Source organism: Heptranchias perlo, chromosome 5 (genome assembly GCF_035084215.1).
Source record: "Heptranchias perlo isolate sHepPer1 chromosome 5, sHepPer1.hap1, whole genome shotgun sequence".
Classification (NCBI taxonomy): Eukaryota; Metazoa; Chordata; class Chondrichthyes; order Hexanchiformes; family Hexanchidae; genus Heptranchias; species Heptranchias perlo.
In genome coordinates, this window is record NC_090329.1 from 60599575 (window position 1) to 60620615 (window position 21041).

General features: G+C 45.9%; 1 protein-coding gene across 1 annotated transcript in view; it reads left to right on the forward strand.

Annotated features, from left to right (window-relative positions):
- Positions 1 to 21041, forward strand: part of xkr6a (XK, Kell blood group complex subunit-related family, member 6a) — a 457577-nt gene that overhangs the window by 393071 nt on the left and 43465 nt on the right. The window contains exon 2 of the mRNA XM_067984463.1: positions 20624 to 20820. Coding sequence (XP_067840564.1) covers positions 20624 to 20820 — 197 coding nt within the window. The remainder of the gene's footprint in view (positions 1 to 20623; positions 20821 to 21041) is intronic.

Consider the following 21041-nt stretch of genomic DNA (forward strand, 5'->3'; position numbering starts at 1 on the left):
AGGCAAACGTTTGCCTGAGGAAGGAGAAAATCTCTAAAAGAAGGAGTGAGAGAGGAGAGAGAGCGGAGCGCGGGATCAGCAATAAAAGGAGGAGCGAGAGAGAGCGGAGCGCAGGATCAGCAATAAAAGGAGGAGTGAGAGAGGAGAGAGCAGAGTGCAGGATCAGCGATAAAAGGAGGAGCAAGAGAGAGAGAGCGGAGCGAGGGATTGGCGATAAAAGGAGGAGCAAGTGAGAGAGAGCGGAGCGAGGGATTGGCGATAAAAGGAGGAGCAAGTGAGAGCGGAGCGCAAGATCAGCGATAAAAGGAGCGAGAGAGGAGAGAGGTGAGAAAACACCTAAAGTGACGTCAGCACAAGGGAAGGAGCTGATTCGTGAGTAGCTGGTGAGTGTTTTTTTTAAGTCATTAAGTTTATTTTTATTAAGTTTAGTTAATAATATAATAAATCGAGGCATGGCAGGGAACCTCAGACCAGTCGAATGCACATCCTGTGCCATGAGGGAACTCCGTGTCCTGGACAACCACAGGTGCAGGAAGTGTCGTCAGCTGGAGGAGCTCGAGCTCCAAATTTCAGAGCTTGAGCAACAGCCGGCATCACCACAGTGTATCCGCAAAACTGAGAGCTACGTGGATAGTACGTTTCAGGAGGTGGTCACCCCGCAGCTTAAGAGAGTGCAGGCAAAGAGGGACTGGGTGACCGCCAGACAGACAAGGAGGACCAGGCAGGTAGCTCAGGAGTCCCCTGAGGGCATCTCACTCTCTAACCAGTATTCAGTTCTGAATATTGGTGAGTGGGAGGGTTGCTCTGCGGAGTGCAGCCAGAGCACCATGGGTGGCTCAGCTGTACAGGGTGGGAGGAGAAAGGTCAGGAGAGCAATAGTGATAAGGGATTCTATAGTTAGGGGAACAGACAGGCGTTCCTGCAGCCGCAGACGTGATTCCAGGATGGTATGTTGCCTCCCTGGTACCAGGGTCAAGGATGTCACCGAGCGGCTGCAGAACATTCTGGAGGGGGAGGGTGAACAGCCAGAGGTCGTGGGCCATATCGGTACCAACAAAATAGGTAGAAAAAGGGATGAGGTCCTGCGGGCAGATTTTAAGGAGTTAGGAAAGAGATTAAGAAGCAGGACCTCAAAGGTAGTAATCTCCGGATTACTCCCGGTGCCACACGCTAGCGAATATAGAAATAGGAGGTTAGAGCAGATGAATGCACAGCTGGAGAGATGGTGCAGGAGGGAGGGCTTTAGATTCCTGGGGCATTGGGACAAGTTCTGGGGGATATTGGACCTGTACAGGCCAAATAGGTTGCACCTCAACGGAGCTGGGACCAATGTCCTCACGGGGAGGTTCACTAGTGCTGTGGGGGGGGGGGGAGGGGTTTAAACTAATTTGGCAGGGGGATGGGCACCAGGATGTAGCATTGGAAAGGAGAAACAAGGTGCACAAAGGATTGGGAAAGAAAGATAGCATTGAAATAAGAAATAGTACAGTATTAAGTGGGATCAGACTAAGAGAGAGTACACGAAAGTCTAAGATTGGTTTACAGTGCATGTGTGTAAATGCACGAAGTGTGGTAAATAAGGTTGGTGAGCTGCAGGTGCAAATAGCCACATGGGAATATGATGTTGTGGTGATAATGGAGACCTGGCTCAAAAAAGGGCAGGATTCGGTACTAAATATTCCTGGATGCAAGGTGTTCAGGAAAGATAGGGAAGGAAAGAAATGGAGGGGTGGCAGTATTATTTAAGGAGAATATTGCAGTGCTGGAGAAAAAGGATGTCCTGGAAGGATGAAGGACAGAATCTATTTGGTTAGAGTTAAGAAACAAAAGAGATGTCATTACACTACTGGGTGTATTCGACAGGCCACCAACTAATGGGAAGGATATAGAGGAGCAAATTTGCAGGGAAATTACAGAGAGGTGTAAAAGCCATAGAGTAGTGATAACGAGGGACTTCAACTATCGTAATATAGACTGGGAGAGTTATAATATAAAGGGCAAAGAGGGGGAGGAATTTTTGAAGTGTGTTCAAGAGAACTTTCTTGACCAGTACGTTTCCAGCCCAATGACTAAGGAGGCATTGCTGGATTTGGTTTTGGGGAATGAGGTGGGCCAGGTGGAGCAAGTGTCAGAGGGGGAACATTTAGGGAACAGAGATCATTGTATCATAAAGTTTAGAATAGCTATGGAAAAGGACATGGACCACTCTAAAGTAAAAATACTCAATTGGAGGAGGGCCAATTTCAATGGGATGAGAACAGATTTGGCCCGGGTAAATTGGAATCAAAGATTGGCAGGCAAAACTGTAATTGAACAATGGGCGGCCTTTAAAGAGGAGATGGGTTGGGTACAGTCTAGGTACATTCCCACGAGGGAGAAAGGTAGGGCAACTAAAGCCAGAGTTCCCTGGTTGACAAAAGAAATAGAGAGTAAGATGAAGCAGAAAAAAGGGCCGTATGATAGACGTCAGGTTGATAACACAAGTGAGAACCAGGCAGAATATAGAAAGTTCAGAGGGGAAGTGAAAAAGGAAATAAGAAGGGCAAAGAGAGAGTATGAGAATGGACGGGCAGCCAATATAAAAGTTAATCTAAAAGCCTTCTATAGGCATGTAAGCAGTAAACGGGTAGTAAGAGGAGGGGTGGTGCCGATTAGGGACCAAACAGGAGATCTACTCATGGAGGCAGAGGGCATGGTCGAGGTACTAAATGAGTACTTTCCATCTGTCTTTACCACGGAACAAGATGCTGCCAGAGTCTCAGTAAAGGAAGATGTAGTTGAGATATTGGATGGGCTAAAAATTGATAAAGAGGAGATAATGGAAAGGCTAGCTGTACTTAAAGTAGATAAGTCACTAAGTCCAGATGGGATGCACCCTAGGTTGCTGAGGGAAGTAAGGGTGGAAATTGCAGAAGTACATCCTTCGATACGGGGGTGGTGCCTGAAGACTGGAGAATTGCAAATGTTGCACCCTTGTTCAAAAAAGGGTGTAAGGATAAACCCAGCAACTACAGGCCAGTCAGTTTAACCTCAGTGGTGGGTAAACTTTTAGAAATGGTAATCCAGGACAGAATTAGCAGTCACTTGGACGTGAAGATTGATTAGGGAAAACCAGTACGGATTTGTTAAAGGCAAATCGTGTTTAACTAACTTGATAGAGTTTTTTGATGAAGTAACAGAGAGAGTAGATGAGGGCAATGCAGCTGTTGTGGTCTTTCAAAAGGCTTGCCATCAAGATTGAAGCTCATGGAATAAAAGGGGCAGTAGCAGCATGGATACAGAATTGGCTAGGCAACAGGAAACGGAGATTAGTGGTGAACGGTTGTTTTTCTCGGTACTAGGACCACTGCTTTTATTGATATATATTAATGACTTGGATTTGGGTGTACAGGGCACAATTTCCAAATTTGCAGATGACACAAAACTTGGAAGTGTAGTGAACAGTGAGGAGGATAGTGATAGATTTCAAGAGGATATAGATAGGCTGATCGCATGGACGGACACGTGGCAGATGAAATTTAACGCAGAAAAATGCGAGATGATACATTTCAGTAGGAAGAAGGAGAGGCAATATAAACTAAAGGGCACAATTCTAAAAGAGGCACAGGAACAGAGAGATCTGGGGGTATATGTACACAAATCGTTGAAGGTGGCAGGGCAGGTTGAGAAAGCGTTTAAAAAAGTATACGGGATCCTGGGCTTTATAAATAGAGGCATAGAGTACAAAAGCAAGGAAGTCGTGATGAACCTTTATAAAACACTGGTTCGGCCACAACTGGAGTATTGTGTCCAGTTCTGGGCACCGCACTTTAGGAAGGATGTGAAGGCCTTAGAGAGGGTGCAGAAGAGATTTCCTAGAATGATTCCAGGGATGAGGGACTTCAGTTACATGGATAGACTGGAGAAGCTGGGGCTGTTCTCCTTGGAACAGAGAAGGTTGAGAGGAGATTTGATAGAGGTATTGAAAATCATGAAGGATCGAGACAGGGTAGATAAAGAGAAACTGTTCCCATTGGCGGAAGGGTCAAGAACCAGAGCACATAGATTTAAGATGATTGGCAAAAGAAACAAAGGTGATATGAGGAAAACTTTTTTACACAGCAAATGATTATAATCTGGAATGCACTGCCGATGGGGGTGGTGGAGGCAGATTCAATCATGGCTTTCAAAAGGGAACTGGATAGGAAAAAAATTGCAGGGCTACGGGGATTGGGCGGAGGAGTGGGACTAGAGCCGAATGGCCCCCTTCCGTGCTGTAACCTTTCTATGATTCTATGAATTGTTCCCATTCGACCCCAGATAATTCCCTAAGTCAATTCTCTAAAGGGTAGAGTGATCCTAGCAGCAGGAAGTTTGCAGGTGCCCTGTGCTGGTATGCTGCATGATTTTAGCTGATTAAACTCCACTAGTACCTACATGCACCTCAGTTCTTTGGCCTTGAATAAGTGAGGTGTGTCTCAGTGGGGAGAGATTGTGCACTCTATCAGGGACATCAAAACTCTACTAATGCGGGTTTTCTCTGTAGTTTGGTTTGGATATTCCTTTGCATGCTATTGGATTTCTGCGTGTATCAGACACCTGGCTAAGCAAAGCAAAACATGATTAGTCAGTGGAGTTGTGGTGACTGACTCAGCCCACTGTATTCAGTGTATCAGAACAGAGGAAATGAGCACAAAAGTGAGATTTTAAAAAGTCCAAGTGCAAATTCCAGAATAGAAAACATTCATGCACACAATCTTTTTCGGAACTCACTTACGCTCAATATAATTGAGGAGTAAGTTTGGTTTTCTCGATTATCTCTATGTAGTAAAGCAAGTAGTAAATTGCAATCCATGAAACATGAATGGAAACAGATAGGATTTTAAAGTAAACAGCATCCAAGTAGAGAGGTTTTCAATTTTTTTCTGTGTGAACCTTTGCCTGCCAATATTGACAATCTCCTGGGAACCCTTGTTCTAACTTTTTTATTAGGAATGGCAACATTCATTTTGGTTTAAGAATGTGATCTATTTTTTAAAATTCGTTCATCAGATGTGGGCATCGCTGGCAAGGCCAGCATTTATTGCCCATCCCTAATTGCCCTTGAGAAGGTGGTGGTGAGCCGCCTTCTTGAACCGCTGCAGTCCGTGTGGTGACGGTTCTCCCACAATGCTGTTAGGTAAGGAGTTCCAGGATTTTGACCCAGCGACTATGAAGGAACGGTGATATATTTCCAGGTCGGGATGGTGTGTGATTTGGAGGGGGACGTGCAGGTGGTGTTGTTACCATGTGCCGGCTGCCCTTATCCTTCTGGGTGGTGGAGGTCGCGGATTTGGGAGGTGCTGTGGAAGAAGCCTTGGCAAGTTGCTGCAGTGCATCCTGTGGATGGTACACACTGCAGGCACTGTGCGCCGGTGGTGAAGGGATTGAATGTTTAGGGTGGTGGATAGGATGCCAATCAAGCGGGCTGCTTTGTCCTGGATGGTGTTGAGCTGCTTGAGTGTTGTTGGAGCTGCACTCATCCAGGCAAGTGGAGAGTATTCCATCACACTCCTGACTTGTGCCTTGCAGATGGTGGAAAGACTTTGGGGAGTCAGGAGGTGAGTCACTCGCCGCAGAATACCCAGCCTCTGACCTGCTCTTGTAGCCACAGTATTTATGTGGCTGGTCCAGTTAGTTTCTGGTCAATGGTGACCCCCAGGATGTTGATGCTGGGGGATTCGGCGATGATAATGCCGTTGAATGTCAAGGGGAGGTGGTTAGACTCTCTCTTGTCGGAGATGGTCATTGCCTGGCACTTGCCTGGCATGAATGTTACTTGCCACTTATCAGTCAAAGCTTGGATGTTGTCCAGGTCTTGCTGCATGCGGGCACGGACTGCTTCATTATCTGAGGGGTTGCGAATGGAACTGAATACTGTGCAATCATCAGCAAACATCCCTATTTCTGACCTTATGATGGAGGGAAGGTCATTGATGAAGCAGCTGAAGATGATTGGGCCTAGGACACTGCTCTGAGGAACTCCTGCAGCAATGCCCTGGGGCTGAGATGATTGTCCTCCAACAACCACTACCAACTTCCTTTGTGCTCGGTATGACTCCAGCCACTGTTAGAGATTTCCCCCTTGATTCCCATTGACTTCAATTTTACTAGGACTCCTTGGTGCCACACTTGGTCAAATGCTGCCTTGATGTCAAGGGCACTTACTCTCACCTCACCTTTGGAATTCAGCTCTTTTGTCCATGTTTGGACCAAGGCTGTATTGAGGTTTGGAGCTGAGTGGTCCTGGTAGAACCCAAACTGAGCATCAGTGAGCAGGTTATTGGAGAGTAAGTGCTGCTTGATAGCATTGTCGACAACACCTTCCATCACTTTGCTGATGATTGAGAGTAGACATTTTGATATCAATATTTTAATTTATGTCACTCTTAAAAATAAATATATAGGGGGGATTTTAGCTGGCAGCAGATTTTGCATGGACGGGGGTGGGTGGGGCGAGCGGCAAGCTCATCAGTGTGAGGCTGGGTTGATTTTTTTTTTATTCGTTCATGGGATGTGGGCGTCGCTGGCGAGGCCAGCATTTATTGCCCATCCCAAATTGACCTTGAGAAGGTGGTGGTGAGCCGTTGCCTTGAACCGCTGCAGTCCGTGTGGTGAAGGTTCTCCCACTGTGCTGTTAGGAAGGGAGTTCCAGGATTTTGACCCAGCGACGATGAAGGAACGGCGATATATTTCCAAGTCGGGAATGGTGTGTGACTTGGAGGGGAACGTGCAGGTAGTATTGTTACCATGTGCCTGCTGCTCTTGTCGTTCTAGGTGGTAGAGGTTGCGGGTTTGAGAGGTGCTGTGGAAGAAGCCTTGGTGAGTTGCTGCAGTGCATCCTGTGGATGGTACACACTGCAGCCACTGAGCGCCGGTGGTGAAGGGAGTCAATGTTTAGGGTGGTGGATGGGGTGCCAATCAAGCGGGCTGCTTTGTCCTGGATGGTGTCGAGCTTCTTGAGTGTTGTTGGAGCTGCACTCATCCAGGCAAGTGGAGAGTATTCCATCACACTCCTGACTTGTGCCTTGTAGATGGTGGAAAGGCTTTGGGGAGTCAGGAGGTGAGTCACTCGCCACAGAATACCAAGCCTCTGACCTGCACTTGTAGCCACAGTATTTATATGGCTGGTCCAGTTAAGTTTCTGGTCAATGGTGACCCCCAGGATGTTGATGGTGGGGGATTCGGCAATGGTAATGCCGTTGAATGTCATGGGGAGGTGATTAGACTCTCTCTTGTTGGAGATGGTCATTGCCTGGCACTTGTCTGGCGCGAATGTTACTTGCCACTTATGAGCCCAAGCCTGGATGTTGTCCAGGTCTTGCTACATTTGGGCTCGGACTGCTTCATTATTTGAGGGGTTGCGAATGGAACTGAACACTGTGCAATCATCAGCGAACATCCCCATTTCTGACCATATGACGGAGGGAAGGTCATTGATGAAGCAGCTGAAGATGGCTGGGCCTAGGACACTGCCCTGAAGAACTCCTGCAGCAATGCCCTGGGGCTGAGATGATTTAACTGTCAGGTCTCATTTACATCTGATTGGGGGGCTGCCTGTCTGATCACGTTCGCAACTGGGTTTCTGGGGGGCTTCCAGGGGCCTATTTAAAGCATGAATGCAGCTCTTAAAGGGAGTTTGTATTCACATCTTGGTGATCATTGTGTTATTCTGTTGCAAAGTGGTAATTGTGAGAAATGCTCCCAAGTTCTCTGACACCTACCTGGAGGTCCGAGTGGAAGAGGCGAGGGCAAGGAAGGACATTCTCCTTTCAATGAATGGGAAGAAGATTCCAAAAGCCAACGTCCAACAGGGCTGAGCTTGTCAGTTCAAGGACCAGGACCTGGATTCAATGCAGAAAAAAGGTCCAATGGCCTGACCAGTGTAGTAAGGGTGATACAGGTCTTCATTTCTCCATCTCTCTGCACAACATGTGGCAACAGCCCTTCCCCCCCATTCCCCAGCACACTGAACATGTCCCTTCCCTGCATCACGTTCCTTCTCTAACAGTCATAAGGAGACGCTGCACCACCTCTCTTTCCCATTCCAAAACACAGACTTGCCTTTTGCTTGCTGCCTCCACAGGAGCCACTAACAGCATTCTGTTCTCACATGGTAGCAATTGCAGAACAAAGGAGGTCCTCTGATGACTCCTTTTTCACTTCACACTCCAGTGACTTTCTTTCCATTGAACACCTCCCCATCCTGCTGGAACTTGCTTCTTCTCAATCTCAACATACGCACTACATGAAGAAGCCCCACATATGTGCACATTCCTTCTCAACAGCCACTCAGTAACTCTCTCCATCTCTTTCTGCATAAAATAAATGGCTCACAACAGTAGGGAAGAGGAGCAAGACAGGGAAGGACCACCCAACATTCAGGTTCTAAGCGAGATAGAGCTGGCAACCCTGGAGATCATTGGCTTAGTGACATGGCAAGGCTGGGGGCTTAATTGAACACGTTGCCTGACTATTACTTATATCCTTTCCTTTATCTCAAGTACATTCAACCAGCTTGACAGTGTCATGCTGCACAGTGAAATATGTCATCTGCTACTGTCTAGCTTGTCTGTGCCATGCTAACATTCTCGTCTTTTTCTCCTTTCTCGAGGTCCTTCTCAGCACCTGGGCCCTCTCGAGGAAGATTCAGAGAAGGACTATCCTCCAGAAGATGCGTCATCGTGTGCTCCATCCCTCCCAACCACCAGCACAGAGACTGGCACCCCGGGTGGGTTAGGGAGTGAGTTAGAGGGGTTTGCACTTGATGAAGCAGCCAGCATGAGTGAGCAGGAGCAGGGAATAATGGAAAGGACAGCCTAGGAGATGGCTCGCGGAGGGCAAGCTCGGCTCCAAGCTCTGCTGAAGAGGTCAGAGATGCCGACTTCAGAGGTCCAGTCTTCAAGAGAAAACACTTCTCGGCACACGTGCACATACGATGTATTGGAAAGCCTGCCAAGGAGCTGCCGTACAATGTCCGAAAGTTTAGAGGAGTTTGTTTCCAGCTTGTGTGATGTCCTGTCGCAGGGAGTGTGTGGCAACCTCCATGAACACTGCAGCCGGGCCCTCACACCAGGAATATATGTCACCAGCTTTTCCAACTTTGTTGGAAGCTGAAACTGCTGCCATTCAGACACTGGACTTCATTGTCTGCTCCACTTTGGAAAGACTGGTGGGCCACATGGATAGGGGATTTAAAGGCAACACTGACCTCCTCACGTCAGTGGGACTGATAAGGTGCAGCCCCATGGGAGTGTCAGTGAAGCAATGGGAGGGGCATATGTTTCCCTCTCTCAGAATGTCAGCACCTCTGCTCCCTCACCATCCCCTCAACCGATATCTGACATGTTGCCAGAAAGCCAGCTGAGCCAGACTGCCCTGGCAGCAATCGCAATGCTGCGGTCTGTAGCCAGACCCTCTAAGGCGCGAGCTCCCAGAGGTCACCGAGCATGAGCATCTGAAAGGTCTTTACATGAGAAACAGTAGCTACTGGGTGAATACCTTGTAGGAGTAGTAGGAATATTATCAAAACATTGAAGAAAGACACGATGGGTTGACACTTGGGTAAAAAAATTAGTTCAGGACAAATATTGTTTTTGCCGTTAAAGAAATACTCTTTTCAAGTTTGGCACTTTTGTCTGCATTGTGGTTTCATAGCAGGTTATGAGTCTTCAATGTTAGGATGTCATACATACAATAGTTGCTTCAGTGTTTTGAATGTTCTTCATTACAGGATTGAGGGAGTGGCAAAGAAAGTAACGAGGACTGTTAATGCAGAGGGAGAGTGTGTAACATTTCAGGGGAATGAGCAGGTCAACCAAAGCGCTGAGCAATCAACTCATCCTTGGCCTCTCTAGCTGAAAGGTAATATAGTGGCCCTTCCTCGCCTTCACCCAAGCATTGAGCATCCTTTTCAGATGAGGGTAATTCCTCCTGCTGCTCCTCCTCCATGTGCAAACGTCTTTGGATAGCAAGGTTAGCAAAATGCAGCACACGATCACAAGCCATGAGACTATCTGCGGGCAGTACTGAAGTCAGCCCCCTGACCTATCCAGGCACTTAAACCGTTGTTTGAGGAGGACCATTGTGTGCTCAATGATCATCCTGGTGGTCCCATGGTTCTAGTTGTATCTCAGTTGTGCAGGATTGCTGGATTCACAGAGTGGTGTTATCATCCATGTGTGGAGGGGCTAGCTCTTGTCCCTGAGCAGCCATCTCTTGATGTTTCTTGACAGGTGGAATAGTGGGGCAATGGTTGACTAGCGCAGAATGAAGGCATTCAGCTGCCTGGAAATCTGGCACAGACCTATGGCGGTGATCACTGACCAACTGTACATTCATGGAATGACATTCTTTCCTGTTAACAAATGATTCTGGCTGGTTCTCTGGTGCTTTGATGGCTACATGTATACAGTCTATGACTTCCTGCATATGAGTGAAGTCAGCCACTGCAGCAAATCCCAGAGCTCTATCATTCTGACTGCTGGCATCCACTGGGAAAGTTGTGTAATCGTTGGCCCTGACAAAGAGGGTGTTGGTGACCTGCTTGATGCACTTATGAACAGACTAGGAGAAGCAAGAAATGTCCCCTTTTGCATCTTGGAAAGATCCTGAGGCAAAAAACGGCTGTGGTTACTTTCACTGCCACTGGCAAAGCATGGCCACCTAACCCAGCACGCAGTAGCTCTTGTTGCAGGAGGCTACAGAGGTCTGCGACAGCCTGCCTAGAGAAGCACAGCGTCCTCATGCACAACTTCTCAGAAAGATCCAGAAAACTCACAGTGGGCCTGTGCACATTTTGAATTGGGTACGGCCTTCTTGATGGCTACATGTATACAGTCTATGACTTCCTGCATATGAGTGAAGTCAGCCACTGCAGCAAATCCCAGAGCTCTATCATTCTGACTGCTGGCATCCACTGGGAAAGTTGTGTAATCGTTGGCCCTGACAAAGAGGGTGTTGGTGACCTGCTTGATGCACTTATGAACAGACTAGGAGAAGCAAGAAATGTCCCCTTTTGCATCTTGGAAAGATCCTGAGGCAAAAAACGGCTGTGGTTACTTTCACTGCCACTGGCAAAGCATGGCCACCTAACCCAGCACGCAGTAGCTCTTGTTGCAGGAGGCTACAGAGGTCTGCGACAGCCTGCCTAGAGAAGCACAGCGTCCTCATGCACAACTTCTCAGAAAGATCCAGAAAACTCACAGTGGGCCTGTGCACATTTTGAATTGGGTACGGCCTTCTTCGAGCAGCCTTCCCCACCCCCCCCCCCCCCCGCCCCACTTGTCTTTTAAGAGACCCAACTAGTGCTCCTTGTGGCAGGGCAGGCTACTGATGTTGCTGCTGCTGTTGCTTCTCCTCCTCCTCCTCTCCCTCTTCTTGCAACCAGATTAAAGTAGCAAGAGTGGCACCATCATAAGCAGAATAAATGCAGAAAAAAAAGCAATTTTCAAGGCAAACTCTCCTGTAGAAATCAAAAAATGCAATAGCAAACAGATACGTATGGTCTGAGTGCTTGTAGGTGACTGCCCCTTTAAATACTGCTACCAATGGCCCTTTGAAACCAATCCCATTAGGTTTTACTCAGTGGATTCAGCACTGGCAGGACTTTCGGTCTGATGCGTTAAAATCGTATTGGAGTTCTAATGACATCATAGTGTATTCATGTTCACAAATGTTACTCAATGTTTTCCTGAAGTTGACATCTTTGTTAAATGGAAGTGCACTTATTAAAGGGCTTAGTCATCACTCTGTATTTTCAAGTCATTCCTTGTAGTGATCAGACATTTCAGGCTCACATGGAGCATTCTAAATGGGGTTCTAAATGAACTTTATCCTGCTACGCTTTTTAAAAGAATTTTTGAAATGGTTTTTGATAAATTATTTTCATTGCTTCTTCCCGGTTTGCAAAAACTGAATTGCACAGTTCGTGTTATCTAAAAGACTTTATGAGCATAACAAGGCAGCGACTTTATACTGATATCTGAATAAATAGCTGGCTCACCACTGGACTACATGTCTTCTGCTTTCTGCCACCGTTCCTCAACTTGGTTTATTAAAGTTGGATAGCCCCAAAGCAGCCTTCTAGCTGGTTTAAAGTTGTGATCTCAGCTTTTTGCATTAAAGCCACTGTGGGACACTCCCCACGGTTGATTAGTAATGTTAATAATGCAGAGAGGATTTTAAAGAAATTATTCTGTGGTTGTGTTATCCCAGTATCACCGTGCCTTCAAAAGCACAAGCCTCCATATGGATACAAATTTCATTTCCTATCATGGATGAATGAACAAAACCAGGATGGTAAGGATGCCTTCAGGGGACATTTATTTTTCCATTTCTAAAACTTGCTGAACTAGACAATGCACATCTATGTGGATATTGTACCCTCAGCTGTTAACATTAGAGTAACTTGATATTTATTTTAATACATTTACAAGTTATTTATTTTTCGCTCAAAATCAACAATATTCATTCAAAAAAGGGACAAATGACTACATATCTGTGTGGCCATGAAAGATGGTCTCATTTCAGATTGCAAGAATTGTGTCATCTGATTATTTTAATATCGGAATATTTTATCAGTTGTTGGAATGATCAATGGAATATTTTGGATATATTAAAATATTGTTGTAATTAAATGTGTATTTGGTGTATGGCACAGTGGTGTATTACTACCATACCAAATGAACCTTAGGTTGTTTAATTAAATTCAATTCAATTAAATATACATATGCCATTTGCGTTACTAATACTGAAAATACATCTCAGTATTTTTAATCACATCACATCATATCACTCACCAGCCTTCTATAGAACAGGACTTGGATATACAGTCCCCGCTGTGGGGGAGGTGGGACCAGTACAAACCGGACGGTCTGCACCTGGGCAGGGCCGGGACCGCTGTCCGATGGGGAGTGTTTGCTAGTGCTGTTGGGGAGGGTTTAAACTAAAGTGGCAGGGGGCTGGGGACCTGAGCAGGGAGACAGAGGAAAGCATGTCAGGACGGGACAGAAGGTATGGAGTAAAAGGTAAAGTGTTAAAAAAGGAAAAAGCAGGAACTAAGTGTCACAAAATATATTTGAAAGTTCTTTATCTGAATGCACGTAGCATTCGTAACAAAATGGACAAGTTAACAGCACAAATAACTACGTATGGGTATGATCTTGTGGCCATTACAGAAACATGGCTGCAGGGTGACAATGACTGGGAATTAAATATGCCAGGATATTTAACAATCAGGAAGGACAGGCAGGAAGGAAGGGAAGGTGGGGTGGCTATGTTAATAAAGGAAGGAATCACTGTAATACAGAGAAATTATATTGGGACAAAGAATCAGGATAATGAAACAGTTTGGATAGAGATAAGGAATAATAAGGGGAAAAAACACTAGTGGGCGTAATATATAGGCCTCCTAATAGTTGCAACTCTGCTGGAAGAAGTATTAATCAGGAAATAGTCGGGGCATGTAATAAGGAAACAGCTATAATTATGGGGGATTTTAACTATCATATTAACTGGACAAATCAAGTTGGGCAGGGCAGCCTTGAGGAAGAGTTTATTGAGTGTATTAGGGATGGATTTCTTGAGCAGTATGTAACTGATCCTACAAGGGGGCAAGCAACCTTGGACCTGGTCCTGTGTAATAAGCCAGGATTAATTAATAATGTCCTAGTTAAGGATCCCCTTGGAATGAGTGACCATAACATGGTTACATTCCATATCCAATTAGAGGGTGAGAAGGTTGGTTCTCAAACAAGTGTACTGAGCTTGAATAAAGGAGACCATGATGGTATGAGAGCGGAATTGATTAAAGTGGACTGGGAAAATAGATTAAAGGGTAAGATGGTACATGAGCAGTGGTGTTCATTTAAGGAGTCATTTTACAACTTTAAAAAAATATATATTCCACTGAGGAAAAAAGGGTGTAAAAGAAATGACAGCCATCCGTGGCTAAGTAAAGAAATTAAGGATAGTATCTGACTAAAAACAAGGACATATAAGGTAGCCAAATTTAGTGGGAGGATAGAAGATTGGGAAGTCTTCAAAAGACAGCAAAAAGTAACTAAAGGATTGATTAAGAAAGGGAAGAGAGATTATGAAAATAAATTAGCAAAAAATATAAAAACAGATAGCAAGAGTTTCTACAGTTATACAAAAAGAAAAAGGGTGGCTAAAGCAAACGTAGGTCCCTTAGAGGATGAGACTGGGAAATTAATGGTGGGAAACATGGAGATGGCAAAAATGCTGAATAAATATTTTGTTTCAGACTTTACGGTAGAGGACACTAAGAATATCCCAACACTGGACAAACAGGGGGCTCTAGTGGGGGAGGAGCTAAATACAATTAAAATCACAAAGGAATTGGTACTCAGTAAAATAATGGGACTCAAGGCGGATAAATCCCCTGGATCTGATGGCTTACATCCTAGGGTCTTGAGGGAAGTGGCAGTAGGGATTGTGGATGCTTTGGTAATAATTTTCCAAAATTCTCTGGACTCGGCAAAGGTCCCGGCAGATTGGAAAACTGCTAATGTAACACCCTTATTTAAAAAGGGTAGTAGGCAGAAGGCTGGAAATTATAGACCAGTTGGCCTGACATCTGTGGTGGGTAAAATTTTGGAGTCTATTATTAAGGAGACAGTAACGGAACATTTAGATAAACATAATTTAATAGGACAAAGTCAGCATGGCTTTATGAAGGGGAAGTCATGTCTGACAAATTTGCTTGAGTTCTTTGAGGACATAACGTACAGGGTGGACAAAGGGGAACCAGTGGACGTAGTGTATTTAGACTTCCAGAAGGCATTCGACAAGGTGCCACATAAAAGATTATTGCTCAAGATAAAGAATCATTGGATTGGGGGTAATTTTCTGGCATGGGTGGAGGATTGGTTATCTAACAGGAAGCAGAGAGTTGGGATAAATGGCTCATTCTCGGACTGGTAACCAGTAGCCAGTGGTGTTCCACAGGGGTCAGTGCTGGGTCCCCAACTCTTTACAATCTATATTAACGATTTGGAGGAGGGGACCGAGTGTAACATATCAAAGTTTGCAGATGATACAAAGATGGGAGGGAAAGTAGAGAGTGAGGAGGACATAAAAAAACCTACAAGGGGATATAGACAGGCTGGGTGAGTGGGCGGAGATTTGGCAGATGCAATACAATATTGGAAAATGTGAGGTTATGCACTTTGGCAGGAAAAATCAGAGAGCAAGTTATTATCTTAATGGCGAGAAACTGGAAAGTACTGCAGTACAAAGGGATCTGGGGGTCCGAGTGCAAGAAAATCAAAAAGTTAGTATGCAGGTGCAGCAGGTGATCAAGAAGGCCAACGGAATGTTGGCTTTTATTGCTAGGGGGATAGAATATAAAAAGAGGGAGGTATTGCTGCAGTATATAAGGTATTGGTGAGACCGCACCTGGAATACTGCATACAGTTTTGGTGTCCATACTTAAGAAAAGACATACTTGCTCTCGAGGCAGTACAAAGAAAGTTCACTCGGCTAATCCCGGGGATGAGGGGGTGGACATATGAGGAGAGGTTGAGTCGATTGGGACTCTACTCATTGGAGTTCAGAAGAATGAGAGGCGATCTTATTGAAACATATAAGATTGTGAAGGGGCTTGATCGGGTGGATGCGGTAAGGATGTTCCCAAGGATGGGTGAAACTAGAACTAGGGGGCATAATCTTAGAATAGGGGCTGCTCTTTCAAAACTGAGATGAGGAGAAACTTCTTCACTCAGAGCGTAGTAGGTCTGTGGAATTTGCTGCCCCAGGAAGCTGTGGAAGCTACATCATTAAATAAATTTAAAACAGAAATAGACAGTTTCCTAGAAGTAAAGGGAATTAGGGGTTACGGGGAGCGGACAGGAAATTGGACATGAATCTCAGTTCGGATCGGTCAAGGCCCTGTGGGTGGCTGAGTGGCCGTGTCCTGCTCCTACTTCTTGTGTTCTTTAGATTTGAGGTTAGGATCAGATCAGCCATGATCTTATTGAATGGTGGAGCAGGCTCGAGGGGCCGATTGGCCTACTCCTGCTCCTATTTCTTATGTTCTTATGCTCTAGTATCTGCCCAAAAATTGCACAATTTTCCAGCTCCACCTTGTTCATGTAGGAGTCATCAGCATCCATTTTTTTCATTCGTTCACGGGATGTGGGTGTCGCTGGCGAGGCCAGCATTTATTGCCCATCCCTGATTGCCCTTGAAAGGTGGTGGTGAGCGGCCTTCTTGGACTGCTGTCGTCCGTGTGGTGAAGGTTCTCCCACAATGCTGTTAGGTAGTGCGTTTCAGGATTTTGACCCAGCGACAATGAAGCAACGGTGATATATTTCCAAGTCGGGATGGTGTGTGATTTGGAGGGGAACACGCAAGTGGTGGTGTTCCCTTGTGCCTGCTGCCCTTGTCATTCTAGGTGGTAGAGGTCACGGGTTTGGGAAGTGCTGTCGAAGAAGCCTTGGCGAGTTGTTGCAGTGCATCCTGTGGATGGTGCACACTGCAGCCACGGTGCACCGCTGGTGAAGGGAGTGAATGTTTAGGGTGGTGGATGGGGTGCCAATCAAGCGGGCTGCTTTATCCTGGATGGTGTTGAGCTTCTTGAGTGTTGTTGGAGCTGCACTCATCCAGGCAAATGGAGAGTATTCCATCACACTCCTGCCTTGTGCCTTGTAGATGGTGGAAAAGCTTTGGGGAGTCAGGTGGTGAGTCACTCGCCACAGAATACCCAATCTCTGACCTGCTCTTGTAGCCACAGTATTTATATGGCTGGTCCAGTTAAGTTTCTGGTCAATGGTGACCCCCAGGATGTTGACGGTGGGGGATTCGGCGATGGTAATACCGTTGAATGTCAAGTGGAGGTGGTTAGACTCTCTCTTGTTGGTGATGGTCGTTGCCTGGCACTTGTCTGGCGCGAATGTTACTTGCCACTCATCAGCCCAAGCCTGGATGTTGTCCAGGTCTTGCTGCATACCTGCTTCATTATCTGAGGGGTTGCGAATGGAACTGAACACTGTGCAATCATCAGCAAGCAACCCATTTCTGACCTTATGATGGAGGGAAGGTCATTGATGAAGCAGCTGAAGATGGTTGGGCCTAGGACACAGTCCTGAGGAACTCCTGCTGCAATGTCCTGGGGCTGAGATGATTGTCCTGCAACAACCACTACCATCTTCCTTTGTGCAAGGTATGACTCCAGCCACTGGAGAGTTTTCCCCCTGATTCCCATTGACTTCAATTTTACTAGGGCTCCTTGGTGCCACACTTGGTCAAATGCTGCCTTGACGTCAAGGGCAGTCACTCTCACCTCACCTCACCTCTGGAATTCAGCTCTTTTGTCCATGTTTGGACCAAGGCTGTAATGAGGTCTGGAGCCGAGTGGTCCTGGCGGAACCCAAACTGAGCATCTGTTAGTAGGTTGTGGAATCGTTTAGCTCCGTCTATAGCACGTTGCTTCTGCTGGTTAGCATGCATGTAGTCCTGTGTTGTAGCATCACCAGGTTGGCACCTCATTTTTAGATACGCCTGCTGCTGCTCCTGGCATGCTCTTCTACACTCCTTATTGAACCAGGGTTGATCCCCTGGCTTGTTGGTAATGGTAGAGTGAGGAATTTGCCAGGCCATGAGGTTACAGATTGTGCTGGAATACAATTCTGCTGCTGCTGATGACCCACAGCGCCTCATGGATGCCCACTTTTGAGCTGCTAGATCTGTGCTGAATCTATCCCATTTAGCACGGTGGTAGTGCCATACAACACGTTGGATGGTGTCCTCATTGCGAAGACGGGACTTCGTCTCCACAAGGACTGTGCGGTGGTCGCTCCTACCAATACTGTCATGGACAGATGCATCTGCGACAGGTAGATTGGTGAGGACGAGGTCAAGTAAGTTTTTCCCTCGTGTTGGTTCGCTCACCACCTGCCGCAGGCCCAGTCTGGCAGCCATGTCCTTCAGGACTCGATCAGCTATGTCAGTAGTGGTGGTACCGAGCCACTCTTGGTGATGGACATTGAAGTCCCCCACCCAGAGTACATTCTGTGCCCTTGCTACCCTCAGTGCTTCCTCCAAGTGGTGCTGAACATGGAGGAGGACTGATTCATCAGCTGAGGGAGAGCAGTCGGTGGTAATCAGCAGCAGGTTTCCTTGCCCATGATTGACCTGATGCCATGAGATTTCATGGGGTCCTGAGTCAATGTTGAGGACTCCCAGGGCCACTCCCTCCTGACTGTATACCACTGTACCGTCACTTCTGGTGGGTCTGTCCTGCCGGTGGGACATGACATACCCAGGGATGGTGATGGAAGAGTCTGAGACATTGGCTGAAAGGTATGATTCTGTGAGTATGGCTATGTCAGGCTGTTGCTTGACTAGTCTGTGGGACAGATCTCCCAATTTGGCACAAGTCCCCAGATGTTAGTGACGAGGACTTTGCAGGGTCGACTGGACTTCATTTGCCGTTGTCATGTCCAGTGCCTAGCGGTCCGATGCCGGGTGGTCCGTCCGGTTTTATTCTTATTCTGACTTTCTGTAGCAAGATTGTACAAATGAGTGGCTTGCTAGGCTATTTTAGAGGGCGATTAAGAATCAACCACATTGCTGTGGTTCTGGAGTTACATGTAGGCCAGACCGGGTAAGGACGGCAGGTTTCCTTCTCTAAAGGACATTAGTGAACCAGATGGGTTTTTACGACAATCCGGTAGTTTCATGGCCACCATTACTGATGCTAGTTTTTTTTATTCCAGATTTTATTTCATTAATTGAATTTAAATTCAACTCATGACTCCAGATTATTCGTCCAGTAACATCACCACTATGCGACTGTACCCTAAAGAGGAGTTACAACAATGAAACTCGAGCCCCAACAATGAGTAATCCCATCACTCAGCCACTATTTCACACGCTCCTGATACCAAGAATGCCAATGTCTGACTACACCGCAGTACTGAGGCACTCAGCTCCTACATCTCAAGTGAAAATGTTACATAAACTTAGCTTTAATTCCCTTGATTATAGAAAATTGAGGGGTGATCTGATCGAGGAGTTTAAAATGTTTGAAGGATTTTATAGGGCAGAAACAAAGGAACTATTTCCTCTGGTGGGGGAATCAAGGACAAGGGGCATAATCTTAAAATTTGAGCTAGGCCATTCAGGAGCGGAATCAGGAATCACTCAAAGGGTAGTAGGAACTGTCTCCCCAAAATGCTGTGGATGCTTGAACAATTGGAGCTTTCAAGACTGAGATAGATAGATTTTTGTCAGGTAAGGGTGTCAAGGGATATGGAGCAAAGGCGGGTAAATAGAGTTGAGGTACAGATCAGCCTTGATCTAATTGAATAGCGGAGGGGCTCGAGGGGCTGAACGGCCTACACCTGTTCCTAAGCTCCTAATAGTTAGCAGTACAAGCTGAAAGACATTTAATAAACACTTCAATTTGCCTGAAAGCGGCGCTTTTAAAGCGGTAAGTAGAGAGTAATTGAGACTTTAACGAGGTGCAAAAAGCTTATTGGAAAGCCCGAAATTGCCAACGCGCTTAAAATGTTGTAACTGACACCTTTTATAATTGACTTCTATGGTGATGGGAAACGGTTTTGGGAAAATACCCGGTATAGATGGTTACCTGCCATTAGTGTGGGCAGTATAATTGGTAGGGACTGTACAAGTTATTGATATGTTGCATTATCACTTTCGGCGGTGGCCAAAATTGGCCGTACATTAAACACCTTGCTCAACTTTCTTTTCCATTGAATTCTGGACTGGCTGTATAACGGGCGGTTGATCCGCTACCGCCAGTTTTCCATTGCCAAAAGTGGAAATTACCCAGGGGGGGAAATCTTCAACTTCAGCCCAAAATGGGCGCAAAGTTAGCAATGCACCCACAGTGCCCACCAAGGCAACACTTGGGAGACCCGAATCATTTTCCGGCTCAGACCTTAATTGAATTTTACTGGTGAGTTGAGGCTCCAAACAGGAGCGCTACTGCAGTTCTCTGATTTTGGATGACAGAAATTCGGCGGCCTTCTGCAAGGAGCTGGCCAGCAAGTAGGCCTTGTTTCGAGGGGCGATGGATCCCCGGGTGGTGAGAACAAGCTAGCAGTGGGCTGGAAGACTTTTAAAAATCTTCAGAAAAAACAAGATGTACCTTTTCTGAGAGGTTTCCAGAGGTCCCTTTAAGGACCGCTGGTTAGGCTGCTCAACATCTGGTACAACTGGGACTAACGTGTATGGTGCATGCTCTGCCTGTTTAGACATTAAAATTGCAATAGGCGTTTTACAACCAGTGTAGGACTCTGGATTGTATAATTAAACAGCCACCGGCCTGTTTAGGGTGGGAGTGAAAATTACCTGAAAATTAAATTAAGTGGGCAAATGAGTATCCAAGGTGCCCAACAGATTTACCTCTGCCAGTCACCCATTTTTCATGTGAGAAACAGGTGGCTAGCAGTTGAAAATCCCCTACATTGTGTCTAGTTCAATGTTGGTAACTGATTCATTTTTGGTTGAATACTGTTTTAAATCAATGAATTCAGAACATGCTTCAGTCATTCCAATTTGCTGTAGTGATATTTCTGAAGTGCATTGTGCTCTAGTTTAAATCTTGTTTTTTCAGGTATATCCGTACAATGTACTTGGGCATTCAGAGCAGGAGGCAGAAGGAACACCAGCGCCGATTTTACTGGGCCATGATGTACGAGTATGCAGATGTGAACATGCTGCGCCTTCTGGAGACTTTCCTGGAGAGTGCGCCACAACTGGTGCTACAACTCTGCATAATGATCCAGAAAAACCAGGCTGAAACCTTACCATGTAAGTGTATATGTTACATATCTGTTTATTTTGATATAACTGCAAAGTGGTTTTTTTGTGAAGAGAGCATCCATTTTATGGTGTGCATCTTCAGAGATTAAAAGCACATGTATTAAAAATATTTGGCAAACTATTCCTCATTTGTTTGCAAAACAAACAATGCAAAGACATGTGTGCCTTGTGCATGATGTCATTGTGATAATAATGATATGCATTTCTTC